General features: G+C 51.4%; 1 protein-coding gene across 1 annotated transcript in view; it reads left to right on the forward strand.

Annotated features, from left to right (window-relative positions):
- Positions 1-227: 227 nt before the first annotated feature.
- The window catches only part of TMTC1 (transmembrane O-mannosyltransferase targeting cadherins 1), a 52482-nt gene continuing 33788 nt past the window's right edge, over positions 228-18921 (forward strand). Inside the window, exons 1-4 of the mRNA XM_049783809.1 lie at positions 228-473; positions 5397-5574; positions 8737-8810; positions 10486-10662. Of these exons, the coding sequence (XP_049639766.1) occupies positions 418-473; positions 5397-5574; positions 8737-8810; positions 10486-10662 (485 nt within the window). The 5' untranslated portion in view covers positions 228-417. The remainder of the gene's footprint in view (positions 474-5396; positions 5575-8736; positions 8811-10485; positions 10663-18921) is intronic.

An 18921-nucleotide genomic window follows, 5' to 3' on the forward strand; every position in this document is an offset into this window, starting at 1 on the left:
GCCCCGGGCACCTAGCGCGGCTGCGGCTGGAGGCGGGGCGGCCCGGGGCGGAGTGGGGGTGCGGTCGGGGTGCGGGTGGGGGTGCGCGCGGGCATGCGCGGTGGCGCGGAGGCGGGACCGCGCGGCGGGGCGGGCGCGGGCGCGGGCGCGGGGTGCCCGGGCCGCGGACGATGCCAGACGCCCGGGAGCGGCGGCGGCGCGATGGGGCCGGGCGGCGGCGGCGGGGGGCGGCGGGGCGCGCTGGCCAGGGCCGGGGCTGCGGCGCTGCTGGCCGGGGCCAGCTGCCTGTGCTACGGGCGCTCGCTGCGGGGCGAGTTCGTGCACGACGACGTGTGGGCCATCGTGCATAACCCCGACGTGCGGCCCGGGGGCTCGGCCCGCGGGAACCTCTTCGCCAACGACTTCTGGGGCAAGGGCATGGCGGACAGCACCAGCCACAAGTCCTACCGGCCGCTGTGCGTGCTCACCTTCAGGTGCGTGCGTGAGTGAGTGAGTGCGGGGCGCCGGTGGGTGCGGGAGAGACTTTCTTGCCCGTCGGAGCCCCCACCGCGCCGGCCGGCCGGCTACTGGGGATGCAGGGCTGCGGCCCTGCACACGCACCCCAGCCCTGCACGGGAGGTGGGGGCTTGCTGCATGCTAGTTCTGCATGGGGTCATGAGCCTGAGCACCTCAGCCCTGTACTGGGGTCCTTTCTGCTCCCCAGTTCTGCATGGGGTCATGCTGCACCTCACTTCTGCATGTGCACTCCAGCCCAGTATATGGAGTCCTTGTTGCACCCCAGTCCTGCATGAGCACCCCAGACCTGTACTGGGGTCCTTGCTGCACCCCAGTTCTGCATGGGGTTATGTTGCACCTCAGTACTGCATGAGCACCTCAGACCTGTACTGGGGTCCTTGCTGCACCCCAGTTCTGCATGGGGTTATGTTGCACCTCAGTACTGCATGAGCACCTCAGACCTGTACTGGGGTCCTTGCTGCACCCCAGTTCTGCATGGGGTTATGTTGCACCCCAGTCCTGCATGAGCACCCCAGCCCTGTACGGTTTTTATTTTTTTTCTGCAACCCCAGTCCTGCATGGAACCATGCTGCACTCCACTCCTGCATGAGCACCCCAGCCCTGTACGGGGGTCCTTGCTGCACTCCAGTCCTGCATGGGGCCATGCTGCGCCCCACTCCTGCATGAGCATCCTAGCCAACTTGGGGACTTTTTCCTGGCTGGCGGAAGGGCAGTTTTTTTTTTTTGGAGGAGAGTAGGGGTTAGTGGTGCTGGGTTCCGGGTCGCATTCTGGGGAGACCTGGCGCCCTAGAAAGGCTGCAAATTTTCTGGGTTTTTTTCCTGGAGGAGCTGGGTGCCAGCAGAGGGTCCCTTGGCCTCTAGTTTGCAGAAGCCTCTGGGAAGGAACTGAGCAGAGGGCGCCAGCGTTCACCCCCCGGGGAATCCCGGGGGAACCTTGCATCCCAGACAGAGTTTCCCAGCATCAGAGTCCGAGTGGTGATTCAGCATTTCTGGTGGGAATCAGGGGAAAGGGCTCGGGGGCTCCACTGCAGAGGAAGTGCTGTCTCACTATTGCCAGCGCTGCACCCCTGTAACTTGACTCTGCGTTTGCAGTGACGGAGACCCCCACTGCTGGTTGGTGGCTGCGGCTTCCTAAACTCAGTTCCTGGGTTTGTGCAGTCCAGGTCCAGATTACCACTCAGCTTCTTCGGGAAAGTGCCCAGTGAGGAGATCTTGGGGGTGAACCTGACCCTTTCCAAGTGGTTTCGGGTTTCACTTTTCAGACTGTTCCTGCAGATGAGGTGCTTGCAGAGCAGACTCCAGCTCCAAGGCTCATAGTAGGGAACATGGTTCATTCAGGGGATCCCAAGAGAGAAGCCCAGGATCCCAGAGGGAGAGGGCAAGAGAGGGGCCTTCATGCTATGACAGCATCTAGAACAACTGTACAGGAGCTGGCAGGGACAGGAAGCCTACTCAGAACTGGGTTGCCTTGCCTTCAGGTCCCTGCTCCATTCTGCAAGGTTGGGGTGAGTTTTAGAGTGCAAGTCTGTGAGTCAGGGCAAGGACAGAGGAGCCCTCTGAAAGAAGAAAACAGGAGCTGCTCAGAGTAGCTGGGCTTAAACCTTGCACAGGCCCATGAGGCTCATATGTGTGAGTGTTTGGCTGTGGGCTTGGGGCCTGGGGTCTTGGGCAGGTGGGGGCCAGGTCCCATAGTTTTGCCTTTGAATGTCCTTTTGAAGAATATAAGTCATACCCAATGGGTCTGGATATGGACTTGTGAGCATCTGTGAAGTCTGAGAGCCATCTTCATGGCCTTTTCCATTTCTCTGTGCTGAGACATCTGATCTGACGAGCTCTTGCCCATCTTATTTTTCAGGATGGTTTATTTTCCCTGGTGGTGGTCAGGACGCGGGTACACTTGCCAACTCTGGGCCAGCTGGGCTGTGGGTCAGTGTGCCAAGACTGCATGGTGCTGGAGATCACAGGCTACTGTGTCATGCTCTGGGCCTAGAGGACTGAACCCTGCAGTGCTCAGGGTCCCATATGGTTCTTGAACTCAGCCAGCATCTGCTCATGCAGGGCACATGCTCAGCTCCACTTCCACCTTCATGGCAGACATCAGGTCAAGGGCCAAGTAGGTGCCTCCCTGGAGCACTTGGCTTGCCTGTGGGCTGATGGCTTCATTGCCTGTACCCAGTCATACTCTGCTTCTCAGGGCCAGCTCTACTGGGAGAACTCCAGGTAGTTTTGTGGTGCCAGGAACCTAACTCAGGGCCCTTTGCTTGTCAGACACATGCTCAGGGCTCCCCTTCATTCCAGTAACCAGAACCGTCTTCTTCAGGGCAGACTTGGGTGCTCTCAGCACCCCTCCTGAAGCTCCTGGCCTGACTATTCAGGCCCTGGCTCTGGCCCTAGCTCCTGCTCTCTCCCCTGAGGTAATGTCTCCTCCTGCTCTAAGGCTGGAGTTGCTCTTGGGGTGTTGGACTGAGTTTCTGGGCTTGGTCCTGGGACATTGGATTCTGGGTTTCCAGCCAGGAATGAGGAGGAACATGGACAGAGCCCAATCTTACTACTACTCACTGTCCCATCAGGCAAACTCCATGTCCCAGAAGAGGGTTGGAACTGACAAGGAGGCAGAAATGGGGGACTGCTGTAGGGAGCAGGAGGGCAGGTCCTCAAGATTCAGCGCATAAAAGGGCCCCCCAGATATGGCTCTGATTCAGGGCCCCCCAGATATGGCTCTGATTCAGGGCCCCGAGGCCCTAATTCCCTGGCCCTTTCTTCATGGGAACATACCTTGCGCTGATTCTGGGAGCCTGACATGACAGATTGGAGTAGCTTCTGCTCTGCTCTGGGAAAGGCTGTGGCTTGTCTCTGTGTTTATCTGTACTGTTTCTCAAGGCTTGTTCCACTCATCTGGTCATGCTCACAGCTCTTGACACTAAGGTCTCATTCCTGGGTCTGCTGCAGTGGGACCTTCCTTCCTGAAGTTCATCAGCCTCACGGCTTCATGTTTCCAGCTTTCATACACTTCAAGTTTATTATTCATCTGTGAGAGAGCAGGGTCTAGTTTCATTATTTTGCTTAAGGATACCCATTTTTAGCACCATTTGTTGAACAGGCTTGCCTTTCTCCCCTTGTGTATTCTATGTGCACTTGTCAAAGGTGATTGGACCATGTGTCTGCTAGCGATTACGTGTGGATCTCTCACCCCCTTTCCCTTCCTTTCTGTCTCTCTGTCTCTATCTCTGTCCTCTCTCACCACACCTGGTGATGCTCAGGACTTATTCCTGGATCTGTATCAATAGATCTCTCCTGATGGTGCTTGAGGGTCAGTATGGGTTGCCAAGAATGGGTCAGCCATGTGCAAGGCAAGCACCCTACCTACTGTACTGTACTTTGGCTCCTCTACATTCTCAGATTTGTTTTGGGGCATGCCTGACAGTGCTCAAGGGACCATACCATGTGGGGATCAATCCGTAATTCACTCCTAGCTCAGAGCCTTCATGCTAGCACCTTAGTGCTTTATTGATGTAGCTTTGGAATAATTTTGAAATATTTTTAAACCAGGATGCATGGTACCACTAATTTTGTTCTTCTTTCTCAAAATAACTTCATGTATTTAAGGATCTCTGTGAACTTTATGATTATTTTGTGCTTCTAGAAAAAAAATGTCATCAAAATATTGGGCTACATGAACTTTTCAATACTATTGTCTGCAAAGGGATCAACACAAGATCTTTCCCCCCTTTATTTTTCTTTTTCTTCACTCATTTGTATGTTTAAGAAGTTTTCTACTTAAATTTAATCCTAATCACTTGGTCCCTGTCACAGTTCTGGATGCATCACCCACAGAACAGCCAATCCGCACACTCCCAGCCCACAGAAAACCCCAGTCTAAGCACCCTGAATTCACAGAACACTCCAGTCCACAGCACCCCCACTCTTAACTCATAATCCACCCCAGTGCATAGCACCCTGAGCCCCTAGCTAGTGTAGATGAAGCGTGGTCTCTGGGCTCACTCAGCTATCTATTCACACAACTGTTTCAGGTCCCCTTCTGGGGCTGGGGCTCTAGGCACAGCTTCGGGGTGCCTGGAGACAGTGACTCTTGTTGAAGGACCAGGATGTTTGGAACAGTTGGCTACAGACAGGGTTTCTGGGACTGGGAGTGACCCTTTAGTGACTGCAGGGTGTATTCTGAAGGTGGGGGCAGGTTTTCCTGGCCTGATGGTTCCTGTTCTGGATCCTGGTGTGACCCTTTTGCTTAAAGCCCTCTGGAATCCTGGTGGCTGGTGTCTGCTCACTTCCATGCTTCAACTTGCCTCTGCCCAATCAGCTCTTCATGTTTTTTGCCCCATTTCCAAGTGAATCTGGATTTTTTTTTTTTATGTTTTTGGAAGATTTCTGTCTAGAGATGGGGCTCAGACATTTGCACAGCAATGATGAGCTGAGATCTAGGCCATGCTCGGGTGGCCAAGTGCAGCTCCTCACGGATAAGATGAGTGTGGCCTGAGATGCGGGGCTTGTTTCTGCAGGGCACTTGCCTGTGCTAGGACAGCCAAGGAAAGGAAGCGCAATGCTGAGGCCCCTGATTAAAGTGGGTGTAGAAGGGCTCCTGCCCAAGTGTGGTGCCCTGTAAAGTTCTTGCACAGCCTTGGTGCTCTGTAGGGCTCTAGCCCAGCTGTGATGCCCTGTGGATATCCTGTCCAGGTGTGGTATCCTATGAGGCTCCTGCTCAGGTGTGGTATCTGCCCAGGTGTGATGCTTGTGGGTATCCTGCCCAGGTGTGGTGCCCTATGTGGCTCCTATCCATGGTAGTGTCACTCGCTGCTCAATAGCAGCTATGCTGTATTTTGGGGGGCATGAGTGGCGTTCCCATGCTGCCCATCCCCTTGCAGGCTGAACGTGTACCTGACGGGCATGGACCCCTTCTACTTCCACGCCGTGAACGTGCTGCTGCACTGGCTGGTGAGCCTGGTGCTCATGCACGCCTGTGACACAGCCGTCTTCAGGGATCCTGCACGCGCCTTCCTCACTGCCCTGCTCTTCGCCGTCCACCCTGTGCACACGGAGGCGGTGAGTGCTCTGCTCGTGGTCTCCCTCCCTCTGTCCTGCACCCATCCTGAATCCCACAGTCCTCCCAAAGCTCCCCGACCTGCCCCTCATGACTGATTGTATGGTCCTGCCCCGCCTGCACCCTCTCCCTACTGCACTGGTCCCTGTTGCATGGTAGGTGGGCAGTTCTTGGCACACATGCCAACACACTGTGCTGGTCAGGGGTGTTGTCTGTCGCTGTGTAGATGGTTAGAGGTGAGGGCTATGGGAGCTAGGCAGGGAGAGGAACACAGACACATGCCATCTAGAGACAGATTTGTCTGTGCTGTTGTGATTGAGGATGCTGAGCAGTAACTAACTAGACCAGGATTAGGGTACTGGGAGTGTTCTGGTCACTGACCAGGTTTCAAGGCATCTCACCTGGTTCTGCCATCCAACAGCATTTGTGGGCGCTCTGCAGCCTGTACTGAGCAGGGACACAGTGGCAGTGAGCAGCCACTTGTCTTGATGTGTTCCTGCAAAGAGGGGGCTGGAGCCCTAGTTCTTGGAAGGAATGGAGACACATATATGATCCTGGGAATAGGTGCAGCACACCCCACATCCTGACCTCCCGCCCCCACTTCCTATATGTCCTCACCCTGTTTCTGGAACTGAAGGCTCTGGACCTTTCCTTCCAGAAATGGTCAGTCAGCGCCCTGCCTGGCATGATCAGCTCACCCTTTGCTGGAACCCACCCACGACCATCTGCAGGAGATGGGTGGGTCTCCTCTTGTCTAACCCACCCCTGCTTCCTGCCAACCTCCACCCTTGCCTCTCTGCCATTCTGCCCTCTCACTCTTGCCTCCTTCCCACCCCCCAACCTGCTTCCCACTGGCCCCTACCCAGAACTCTGCCCACCTCCTTACCTGGCTGATGCCCAGCATCATGTACGGGGAGTGCTGGCCTTGAATCTGGAGCTGGTGGCCAGTGACAGAAGCTTGTTGTGAGCCAGCCAATGATGGCCAGCTGAGAGCCCCCTGCTGGGCAGCCTCCTACCCCGGGGGTGTTTGGTGCTTTGGAAGTGGCAGCATCTTATCACATAACCAAACAATAGCTGAGCCCCTTCTCTGCCCACCTCCAGCTGCTGGTCCGTCAGTTGCTGCCTCCTTCAGATCTGGGCATGGCCAGCTGGCACCTTCCATGGCAGTTTCCAGCAGTTTCCTGCTGAGGCAAGGCCAGGCTCGGGCGCCTGGAACACATTAGCTATGCCTTCCTCCTGCCAACTTGCTGTGCCCAGCCTGGCATGGCAAGCTGTTATCTGAGATGAGTGGCCCTTGAGCTCAGATGCCCGACCACATGCCAGCTGTGCCCACAGGTTCTGTCCTTCACCCTGAGACCTGTGGGGAGGCAGAGCCTGCCTTTGGTGGGCCTGCATCTGCCTGTTGTGCTGGCTGAGCGACTCCCACTTACCATCACTGCCCTCTGACTTGTGCTAGACCCAATACGTTCCCCATGACCACACATCCTGAGCTGCATGAAGTAACTGGGCACAACCCAGCTTCTCCTATTTGATATAGACCAAACAGAGGTTTTCTTGGAGGGTACTTGCTGTCGGGCTTGCCACTGGCATAGCATTGAGTTATGTTTTCTTAGTTTTTATTTTTAATTAATTAACCTTGGACCCTTTAGTAAAGTTATATTAGAGCATTTATCACGCAACCCGTCAAATAACGTGATGGTTTTCAGTGCTGATGGGGTGTGGGCAACTGGCACCAGCCAAATCCTTCAAGACAGCCTGACTCAGAAGACTAGATGACAGAGCTGCTCAGATGGATGCAGAGTTTCTGCTCAGAGTCCTCCAGCTCTGGACATGCACCTGCTTGGGCTTTGGGAGCCCTCTGGTTGCCCTTTATTGACGGTGTAGTGCAGTGTCACCCATTTCCTCTACTGCAGTCATTTCTGATTCTCCAGCTAGTAAAGAAGGTGAGATAAACACATGCCCTGTGCTTCATTGCACTTTTACTCTCTTGACTTAGCATCTTAGATCTTTTGTGTTACTGTGGGATTCAAATTTTACTCTTTAAGAGACATCTTCCCCATTCTAGCCATCTCTCTCTCTCTCTCTCTCTCTCTCCTTGCACCAGTTGGCTTTTGGTGTAAGAGGATCTCTTTTTTTTCCATCCATAATTCCCCTGTAAACATGAGTGTTTGTTCATTCACCCACCCTCCCATCCACCTACCTATTTATCCATCCACCCATCTTCCCACCACACACCAGTTCATCCACCCATAACCCCTCATTCTTTCCACCTCCTCTCCATCAATCCATTTCTCTTTTGATCCATATCCACCCCATCCTCCTGTCCATCTACCCATGTACCCATCTACCCACGTGTCTAACCACTATTCACGCACTCATCTTCCCATCCATCTACCCTTCCTTTTTACCCATTACACACATCCTGTCTCACCAGCCTGACACCTCCCATTCACCCACATCCCAGCCCACCATTCCACTGTCTCCCATCCACCCACCCAGCCCAGCTTCCACTGAGTGCATTATAATTGGTTGCTGCTATGTTCGGAGTTCAACATGCTCCCAACAGAGCCTGTCCCTGCTTTGCCTTTCCTTCCATTCTCCATCCACCCCTTGGTGCCCATCAGGGCTTCCCAGCACAGTGAGATTCAAGCTCCTCACGTGTCTCCTACCCTGGCCCTGGTATCAGCTGGTGCCTGGACCCCACATTGTCCAGGTCTCCCTGAGGAGAAGACCCATGTTTGGTCCGGGAGGGCCTTTTTGCTGCTGGCTTTTTGCCTGGAGGCCTTTGGGTGGCAGAACCAATATGGTTCCCAGACCACCTCTTTGCCAGCCCCATCGGAACTCATGCTCTGCCTCACCCTAAGCTCCCTCCAGACCTTTCCTGTGTCTGTGTCCCACTCAGCCCCGGGGGCTTCCTAGACTCCTGCTGTGGAGGAGGTGCAGAGAGCTCTGTGGGAACGAGGCCAGGGAGCCAGTGAGTGTGAAACCTTCTTCCTGCCCTCTTGTGTCCTCCAGGAACTTTTGTTAAAGAGCCGGGAGCAGCAGAGGTGGTGAGGCACCGACTAAATTGGAAGGATAATGTGCTTTATTTCATTTTTCCTTTCATTCATCCACGGAGTAATGGTTTTCTGAGCTCGCTCTCTCACTCTCTCTGACCCTTGCAGGTGGCAGGGATTGTTGGCAGGGCTGATGTGCTGGCGTGCCTGCTGTTTCTGCTGGCCTTTCTCTCCTACGACAGGTACGCTTGGGGAGATTCCTCTTTTCTCCCAGAGGCGTCTGCCAAGTGTGTTTTGCATGGACATGCATGTGGTGTGTGTGGCATGTGAGGCACGTGCTCTTTGTGTGTATGACACGTGCGCAGTATATAAATGGGTTTGGTATGGTCTATATGTATGCTGTGTCTAGGGCATATACAGCATATGCATAACATGTGTATCTGTATTATGCAGAACTATTAGTGTGGTATGTGTATACATCACACCTGTGTCGTGGGGGCCACATTTGGTGCACGTGATACATGCATGCCCTATGGTTTGTGACATGCATGCAATGTGTATGCCTATGTCTGTTGATGTGCATGCGTGTATGGTGATTGCGTAGTGTGTACATGCATGTAGGGGCTACATGTGTGTTTTTATGGTATGTATGTGCTTATAGGGATGTGTGGTGTGGCATGTGCATTTGCATCTAGCATATGGTGTTGCCGTGCGTTCCTATGCAGCATGCTATGTGTGATATGGATGTGTTACTATAGGCATGCGTGTCGTATTACTGTACACACATATGTCGTATATTTACACATATGGTGTATATGCATGTAGGGTGCACATGTAATGTGTTGGTGCATTGCATGGAGTATGGTGCGTGCACGCTCATGCATATTGGTGTGCATGTGGTACCTGTCATGAGTGCATATGCTGATGGTGTGTACCGTGTGTATACATGCATGGGTATATGGGGGGCTAAGCATGTGCTGAGGGGAGGGACTGGTGGATCTGGTTCTGAGGCGTCCTGGGCTGCCCCTCGCTCAGCCTGACAGTGCCTAGGGTTTCTCTGGCACTGGGCAGACCCACCCACTCTGGGTTCCTCTTGTGTTCTGTCACTGAAAGGGTGCCTGGAGTGCCCGTTCTGCTATGGAAGCTCTGGGGCTCACCTCTCGCTCCTGCCACAATGGCCATAGTTTCTCCTCATTTTGCACCTGACACCCTCTTTACTGTTCTTGCTAAAGTCCTTGTGCTCAGCCTCATGGGCTGAATGGAAAACAGCAATTTCCAGAGCATATTTCCTGCCCCCCCCCTTTTCCTTCAAACTTAAGAGGTCCTTTGCCCTAGGAGGCTGAGATCATGGACTCATACCCAAGTCTGTATATCCCAAATTGTACCTCAGTTCCCATGGGGGACAGTCTGTGTACCCTGATCCACATGGAGGGCAGTTGACTGCAACTTTTCTTTAAAAATGTGCTTAGAGGTCAGAGAGATAGTGTAGTGGGTAGGGCACTTCCTTTGCTTTTGGTCAACCCCAATTTGATCTTCAGCGCCCTTTTATGGTCCCCCCAAGATCTGCCATAAGTGAACAGTGAACTCTGAGTGCAGAGTCAGGAATTATGTCTGAACATTGCCAGATAGAGCCCAAGACGAAAAAACACAAGTGCTTAAAATTTTTCTTTATGTTTTGTCATCTGTAAGTGATTGATGAGCACCCCTGCTGTCAAGACCTTCTGCCCAGGTTCAATTCCTTGGGGAGCCAAGGTGGGGGATAGTGAGCCAGCCCTGCCCAAAGCATGAGCTTTCAGCCTTAGGATGGGTCACATGCCCTTATCTTTGCCCCCTTGAATAGTCCGGAACCAGCAATGCTTGCGGAGACTCTAGTGTCTGTTCTGGTCCTCTCAGTGAGTTCTCTCTGTTTTATTCCAGGAGTGTGGCCCTGAGTGGCATGGGATCATGCGTCCCCCCTACAGTGTCCCCCTGCTGCCTGCTGCTCAGCCTGTCCCTAGGGACCTGTGCCATGCTGGTGAAGGAGACGGGTGTCACCGTGTTCGGAGTCTGTTTGGCCCATGACCTCTTCTCCCTGTCCCACAAGCATGCAGAGCCGTGAGTCTCCCCCGGGGCCTGGCAGTGTGGGAGGGAGGGTGGGGGTGTTGGAGTGTGGGTGGGAGCAGTGTCCATCTCTGCTGGACTTGAGAGAAAGGGTAGGAACTCTGTCCACCTGAGCTTCGAAGGCTGTTGTGTGAACTAGATGTGTAGCAGTGCGGATGGGACGTGTTCAGAGGCTGTGGGGAGATGCCTGCTTTCTCTCCTAGCTGTGTCCTCCTTCTCCTTTGCTTTCTCCTACTTTCCTCATTTATGGGTAGTTGTAAGTGGTGTTTCCAGCCTTTCTTCTCATTTATAGGGAGTTATTGATACTCCCAGCTGCTAGCAGCTCCCAGCACCCACTCCCATCTGAATAGACCCTGGATCCCCACTCCCCCTGGTGCTGGGCCCAGTGAATTTGGTCAAGGTTGTGTCCTTCCTTTGTCATGTGTGGGGACATGTGCTCAGACAAGGTCTCTCTAGAGGGGTAACATCTGGCTATCTGGAGACTCTCCCATGGCTGTAGGAAGCCTGAGAGAGGCTCTGGTCTCAAGCTGCCTGTCAGCTGCCATTCTTGTTCTCAGCTCAGCTTTTGTCCAGGTTGGTCACAGACTGCAAAGCCAGCAGCTTTCTCTTTTTTGCAGACCCTGACCATGTCCTCAGCACTGACAACTTAGGTCTTTGCTGCTTTGGTTGGCTAGTGCAGTCAGCCTCACCCAATTCTGCCCAGCTACTTTGTGGGTGCTGGGCAGAGCTTGGGCAGATGCCCTGACCCCCTTTCTGAGCAGTCACTCCCCTGCTCCCCTGTCCTTTTTGTTTTGTTTTGTTTTAGTTTAGGGCCACTTCCAGTAATGCTCAGGCGTTACTCTTGGCTATGTGCTCAGAAATCGCTCCTGCTTGGGGGACCATATGTAACACAGGGGGATCAAGCTGTGATCCGTTCTAGGCTAGAGTGGGCAAGGCAGATGCCTTACCCCTTGTGCCACTGCTCCGGCCCCTCCCCTGACTTTTTTTGATGTAGTGTCCAGGAAGCTGTGGAGAAAAGCATTTTCTCATACAGAGTCTGGGGAAGGAACCTTCTAGATCAGGGATAGGATCCAAGAGGTTCCGCACGGGTAGATGGGATTTCTAGTGGTTGCTATGAAGACCCTTAGCCCATGTACTGAGCTGAGTGTGGTAGACTGTTCAGTGCAAGCACTTGGACAAAATTCTTCTCTTTGGATTTCGGAGGTGGGGGGAGGAGGGCGGCTCATGTTTCATGGAGGAGAGAGAAAAGGGTCTGGAAATCCTTTCCTTGTGTGAAGGGAGCTAGCCTGGCCCCTGCTAGCAGCATGCTAGGTTACTTCAAAGCTCCCATGAATGGGTGCTCAGTGGCCAGAGTGTGAGCTGATACCTGCCATTCTGAGGTCATCACCACACAGGTGAATGCACATATTAGGCAGAACCTGGGTCTACCTCTGATCCATCCTGGGTTCAGACTCTGCCCCACAAGTAACTTCTGCCAAGTCCCATCAGTAGCCTGCCTGGTTCTCCCTCCTCTCTTCACATGTGCAGACTTGTCTCTGGTCAGACAGACCGTCCCCAGGAGCAGTGAGAAACATGTGGTATAGCCAGGGCTGGCGGAATGTGTTTTAGCTCTGAGCAGGGGACAAGAATTCCTGTCTGGAAACATCCTTTCTCCTCGCCTTTCTCTCGTTGTCTTGAGGGCAGTGGTATGGTCTGAAATAAACTTTTTATGGTGGGAGGTTATTTTTCTCCCCTTTTGTGAGTTTGCAGTGCTTTCCAGGGAGGTGACACCAGGAGGAAGACATTGTGGCTGTGATGGGGGGGTTGCAGAATGACCCTGTGAGCACTTATTTTTGCTTGTGAATCTAGCCTCCTTTCTTTTTTTTTTTTTTTTTTTTTTTGGTTTTTGGGCCACACCCGTTTGATGCTCAGGGGTTACTCCTGGCTATGTGCTCAGAAATCGCCTGGCTTGGGGGGACCATATGGGACGCCGGGGGATCGAACCGCGGTCCTTCCTTGGCTAGCGCTTGCAAGGCAGACACCTTACCTCCAGCGCCACCTACCCGGCCCCTAGCCTCCTTTCACATTGCTCAAGAGATCTGCTGAGAGTTACTGGAGCTAGCATTTAAAAATTATTGTGGGGGCTGGAGAGATAGCACAAAGGTACAGCATTTGCTTTGCACGTGGCTGACTCAGGACTGGCTGTGGTTTGAGTCCCTGCATCCCATATGGTCCCCTGAGCCTGCCAGAGGCGATTTCTGAGCACAGAGCCAGGAGCCAGGAGTAATCCCTGAGCATCGCCGGGTGTGACCCAAAAGCCAGAAATAAATAAAATAAATGATAGTTATGAAAGCAGTGTTGGGGTCTGACATTATAGCCATTTCATTTATGTGTGCCCACCACAGAGCATGACCCCCAAAAATCCAGCTACCTAATTGCCCTAGGTTTTAGCCCTTCATCCTCCTGTTTAGTCGTAAGTTGACATATTTGTTGATTGGCTTGGGGACACAACTAGAGGTAGCGAGCTGTCTCCTGGTAGTGTTCTAGAACTGTGGTTCCAGGATTGGACCTGGAGTTGTTACATGCAGAGCACAACTCTGCCCTCTCCCCACTTAAGCTGATTTTATAACTTTTATCTTATTTTATTTTGGTTTATTTTTTGGCCACACCTGGTGACGCTCAGGGGTTACTCTTGGCTATGTGCTCAGAAATCGCTCCTGGCTTGGGGGACCATATGGGACGCCGGGGGATTGAACCAAGGTTCGTCCTAAGCTAGCGCTGACAAGGCAGATGCCTTACAGCTCTGCGCTACCACTCTGGCCCCTGACTTTATAATTTTTAATGAAATAGCTTTATGTATTTTGAAGCTGTTGAATTTAAACCATTAGAAATCAAGTCAGATTTGATTCTCTAGTGTTTTTAACAGACAGGAGGTGGCTGTGTCCTATGCTAGATTTGTGAACTTTTTAGTGCTGTTGGTAAGTCATCACACCATGGTCACTTAGTCTAGAAAACTTCACATTGGTTTTCCACACATTGCAGGCAATCTGGAAAATGCCCATTGATTTCGAAATCTCCCTGGGCAGCCCTCTCTGTGAGGAGTCTGGCATTAAAGATTTGCTCTTAATGATTTCACCTTCAGAAGTATTGGGAAAATGTTTAAAGGAAACATAAGTATAGATTTTCAGAGGATGAATGCAATTAATACATCATAATTTAGGGGGAAAATTAAAACCACGAAGCCAAGCACCCAGCCTGACTTGGCTGGAGGGAGAGATGCTGTGAGGGTCACTTAAGATGGATGAGTCCCACACCTGATAAATCATTGGCTTTTTTTTCAGCTGGTAGGTGGTGCCCCTCTGGGCTACAGTTAAATCCTAATCTGAGTATGTGTTTGCACTGGGCTTCCTCCAGCATCTCTCCTTTGTATCCTGAAGTGATGCAACTTTGTGGAAAGGAGTGGTGATTGCGCTGAAGTCACAACGAGGAAAGTTCTGGTTAGATGGAGATCTGTCTGTCCTCATGCTGCCCTGTGGGGTCTTGAACATAGTTGGGACTGTGGGTGTGTATGTGGATCCAGGTTGCAGTCGGTCTCTGCCCAGAGCACAGTTTCTGGTGCCAGAGGGGAGAGCCGTCTGCCAGCTGGACATGGTTGAGACTTGACGGCGACAGTGCAGGTGTGGCCCTGTGGCAACTAGAACATGGTGTCTAGAACGTTGCGATGTTCTCCTTGATGCTGCTTGTGAAAAGTCAGAACTGTGGTCAGGGTTGTGGTCTGGATTTTTGTTTTTTATTCTTTAGAGCAAAGGGCAGTTCCCAGGCTGTGCTGGATACAAACAAGCAATGTGGACACTGTGGGGAATCCTGGGCTAGTTTGGGGACTGGTTCTTCTGGGACGCAGCTTTGGTCTGGGCCCCTCTTTGCCTTCCTGGGATGTTTGTTTTTGTTTCTGGGTGACCTCAGTTCACTCGCTGTTCCAACCGCTATTTTGGCACAGACTCAGGCAATGCCCCCCCCTTTCCTGTGGCCCATTGTATAGTGAGGGTGGGTGGGACCTTAAGGGCCCTGACAGGGAGCCCCAGAAGTGAGAGCAGCCTGTGGGGCCGGAAGGGGAACTTAGGGGCGTTTTTATGCTTCCCGCCCTGGGTTCTTGGCACGAAAAACAGCCTCCAATGCCAAGCGGATGGACGGCAAGTGTCAGAATTGGAGAACAGGGTCAAATATGGTGCCTCCTCCAGCCCTTTGCTTCCTGCCTTTGCCCAACCCCAACCCCACCTCTCATGCCCTTACATCCTCCTTATTTCTGGGCCCTCGGATGGATGGACCAGGGTCAGAGGGTCATTTGCCAGCCTGGCACGCCCTGTCTTTGACATGCGCATTAAAGCCCCTGGCTCCTTGGAGACACAGGGTGGCTGGCTGACTCAGTAGTTTAGGATCCTGGTTCCGGCCAGTCTTCAAGATGTGAGATACTGAGTCAAAGTGTCTGTTTCTTACCCTGGCAAAACCTTATCCTGGCGAAAGTGTAGCATGTGGGGTCACAGGGGCCTGTGCCTACAAGAGTGTGTGTATGACTTATGTGAATGTGTGTCCAGGGCAGGAGGATATACACCTGTATACATGGGTTTTTTGTTTTGTTTTGTTTTGGTTTTTGGTTTTTGGGCCACACCCGTTTGACGCTCAGGGGTTACTCCTGGCTATGCGCTCAGAAATCGCCCCTGGCTTGGGGGGACCATATGGGACGCCGGGGGATCGAACCGAGGTCCGTCCTACTCTAGCGCTTGCAAGGCAGACACCTTACCTCTAGCGCCACACATGCATGTGTGAATGTCTCTGCAGGGCAAGGGCATATACATATGTGTGACACATGTGTGCATGAATATGAGCGTGTGGGTACATGTACTTATGCATGTATGCCTGTCAAGGGCATGTGTATACACATGACCATGCATGTGTACACAAGATATGAGGGTATACAAGTACATGCAGACATATATGTGCAGGGGGAAGGCATGCATGCACTTGTGTGAGTTGGTAGGTGATCATTCCTACATATATGTCTACATGTATGGATGTGCATACTGTGAGGGTATTTGTACATACGTGGGTGCATATGTATGAACAGGCACTGGTGACTGTGTATATGTTCAGCTGGGAACACCTAAGATGCACAGTGGAAGAGGAATCTGGGAAGCGGTGGCACCCCTTATCCCCAACCTGGGGTGCCAATGGATGGTTGTGGGTGCAGGGTGTCCCCTCCTGCTGTTGTGGTTACAGTCTAGAGGCACTTCTGAGTGTCAAGTCAGGAGGGACATGGTATTTAAATCCAAAGGTTAAACACTCAAATGGCTTGATACTATCTTCGAGCAAGACAGAGCAGAAGGTGAATCTTGCAGATTTGGGAGCCCTCAGTGTGTTTTCTTTCAGATTGTGTCTTACATAAACATTTCTCACTCAGGTTTGTGACTTTGGAGGAATCATTGTATTAAGAAAAGTTAAGCAGGGCCCGGAGAGATAGCACAGCGGTGTTTGCCTTGCAAGCAGCCGATCCAGGACCAAAGGTGGTTGGTTCAAACCCCGGTGTCCCATATGGTCCCCCGTGCCTGCCAGGAGCTATTTCTGAGCAGACAGCCAGGAGTGACCCCTGAGCACCGCCGGGTGTGACCCAAAAACCAAAAAAAAAAAAAAAAAAAAAAAGTTAAGCAACACCCTGAGCTTGCATCTGCTTGAAATGCTGGCATTTAGCCTTGTGTTAATTCAAGCATTTCAGTTCATTTTTCTTCAGAGACAGGAGTTAGTGGAAACTCGACAGCCAGGCTACCCTGCTTTCCCCATAAGCATTACACCAAACACAGCTTGTGGCTTTCTTGATTCATTTTAAAGCAGGGGTCTCAAACTCGCGGCCCGTGGGCCTTTTGCGGCCCTCCGTACAACATTTTGTGGCCCTGCCCTAGAGGAATCTTTTTATGTTTTGTTTTGTTTTAGTTGTTTGGGTCACACCCCCCAATGTTCAAGACTTACTACTGACTTTGCACTCAAGGATCACCCCGACTTTGCCTCATGCGGCCCCCAGGTAAATTGAGTTTGAGATCTCTGCTTAAAGCCATCCCTTCTCTTGTACCAGAGGCTGACCAGCTGCTAGGCTGTTCTGGTGCAGGTAATGCTCCCATCTGGTAAAGCCAGACAGAGGCATGGGATGCCACAGAATGCCACCATCCCAGGTTGGGGTGCTACCTGCCTGGGTGTGGATGGTTGACACTGGTAATTCATGGAGACCTGGGAAATGCAGCCTGTGGATTGACACTTTGTGCTGCAGACAGTTCTCATCCTGCCTTGCCTCCTCAGGAAGTGAGGCTGGGCCGAGCTGCAATGCACACCACTCTCCCTCCTCGGGAATTCTCGTGTTCGTTGTTTCCGTTGTGTTTGAGTATTTGTTATTCCACTATTATGTTCCTTGATATCCCACATAGAAAAGTGATCGTTCTATGTCAGTCTCTCCCTCTGACTAACTTCACTCAGCATGATATACTCCAGGTCCCTCCATGTAGCAGCTAATTGTATATCTTTATATTTTCCTAAGACCAAGTAATATTCTATTGTATATATATATATATATATATATATATATATACATATATATATCATATATATATCAGTTTCACTTTTGTTGGTTTGTTTTTATTTTTGGGCCATACTCAGTGATGCCCAGGGGTTGCTCCTGGCTCTGCACTCAGGAATCACTCCTGGTGGTGCATAGAGGAAAATATGGGATGCTTCGGATCAAACCAGGATTAGGCAAGTGCAAGGCAAATACACTTCTACAAATTATTTTCTTTTTACAAAACTCCATATTGTCTTCAGGAAAGACTGGACCAGTCACCATTCCCGCCAATAGTGAATAAGTTCCATTCTTTCTTCATCTCTATGCACAGCACTGCCCTTCTTTGCGATAAGTGCCAGTCTCTGTGGTGTGAGATGATAACTCATTGTTGCTTTGATTTGTCTCTCACTGATTTAAAGTGATGCAGAGAAATTTTTATGTGCCTTTTGACCATTTATATTTCTCTGAGGAAATTTCTGTTCATGTCTTCTTTCTATTTTTCATGGGTTTCAGTATTTTTTCTTATAAAGTTCTGCCGATGCTTTATATATTTTTGTTATTAAAGCCTTATCAAGTGATTGGCATGTAAATAATTTCTCCCAATTCTTGAGCTGTCTTTGTATTCTAGTCATCATTTTCTTCGTGTCGCAGACGCTTCTCAGTTTAATGTCATCCCATTTGTTTATCTTTGCTGCCACTTTCTTGGACAGTAGTGTTTCATCCTTGAAGATGCCTTTTGCTTCAATGCCATAGAGAGTTGTCTACATTTTCCTCTATGTATCTTATGGATTCAGGTCTGATATCAAGGTCTTGAATCCATTTTGATTTGACTTTTGTGCCTGGCATTAAAAAGAGGTCTAAGTTTATTTTTTTGCACTTAGCTGACCAATTTTCCCATCACTGCTTGTTGAAGAGACTCTCCTTGCTCCACTTCATAATTTTCATTCCTTTATCGAAGACAAGGGTGACTCTAACTTGCAGGACACCGCCAGGTCTTGCTGGTTAGAGATGCCATATCAAGGCCCAGTCTGCCCGAGGAGGGCTTGAATCCAACACCACAGGTGGCCCAAGGGATCTGGGCCTTTAGAAATCAGCTGAAATGCTGTTGGAGAGAGCAAAGGAGACACAAAAAACTCAAAGTGACAGTCAGCTGAATAAAAGAGGGGTTTGGTAAAGGGGTGAGTTTTGGGCTGGAAAGATGGGACTCTGGGGGCTGAGTCCTTGCTTTGTATGTGGGGGACTTTGAGTTAGATCCCCAGCACCACATGGCCCCTCCAGGAATAGCCCCCAGCCCCAGCACTAACCATGTATGACCGAGAAGCCACATACCAAAGAGTGGTCAAGTGTGGACAAAGGGGATGTTGAACTTCCTCCCACACTGTAAAATTTTCCCATAGTACTTATTTTTTTTTCCTATTCAATTTGTAAAACTTTGAAGATAACTTGGAGTTGATGGGCTTGGCTCAGATACTCACCAGCAAGGAAAGGGTCAGTGAAAGAGGTTCTTATGGTGGGGTTCCTTGGCCCTCTTTCTTGTTCCCCCAGAAAGCCAGCGCTCACAGAGCTCTGAGCCCCGATACCTGACCTAAAGAGGCGGCTTCTAACTTGAGCATATTTCCCTGGAAATGGCAGATTATGGATCTTGTGAAGGAGATGCCTGCATTCCTCCACCCCAC

The sequence above is a fragment of the Suncus etruscus genome, chromosome 11 (assembly GCF_024139225.1).
Source record: "Suncus etruscus isolate mSunEtr1 chromosome 11, mSunEtr1.pri.cur, whole genome shotgun sequence".
Taxonomy (NCBI): domain Eukaryota; kingdom Metazoa; phylum Chordata; class Mammalia; order Eulipotyphla; family Soricidae; genus Suncus; species Suncus etruscus.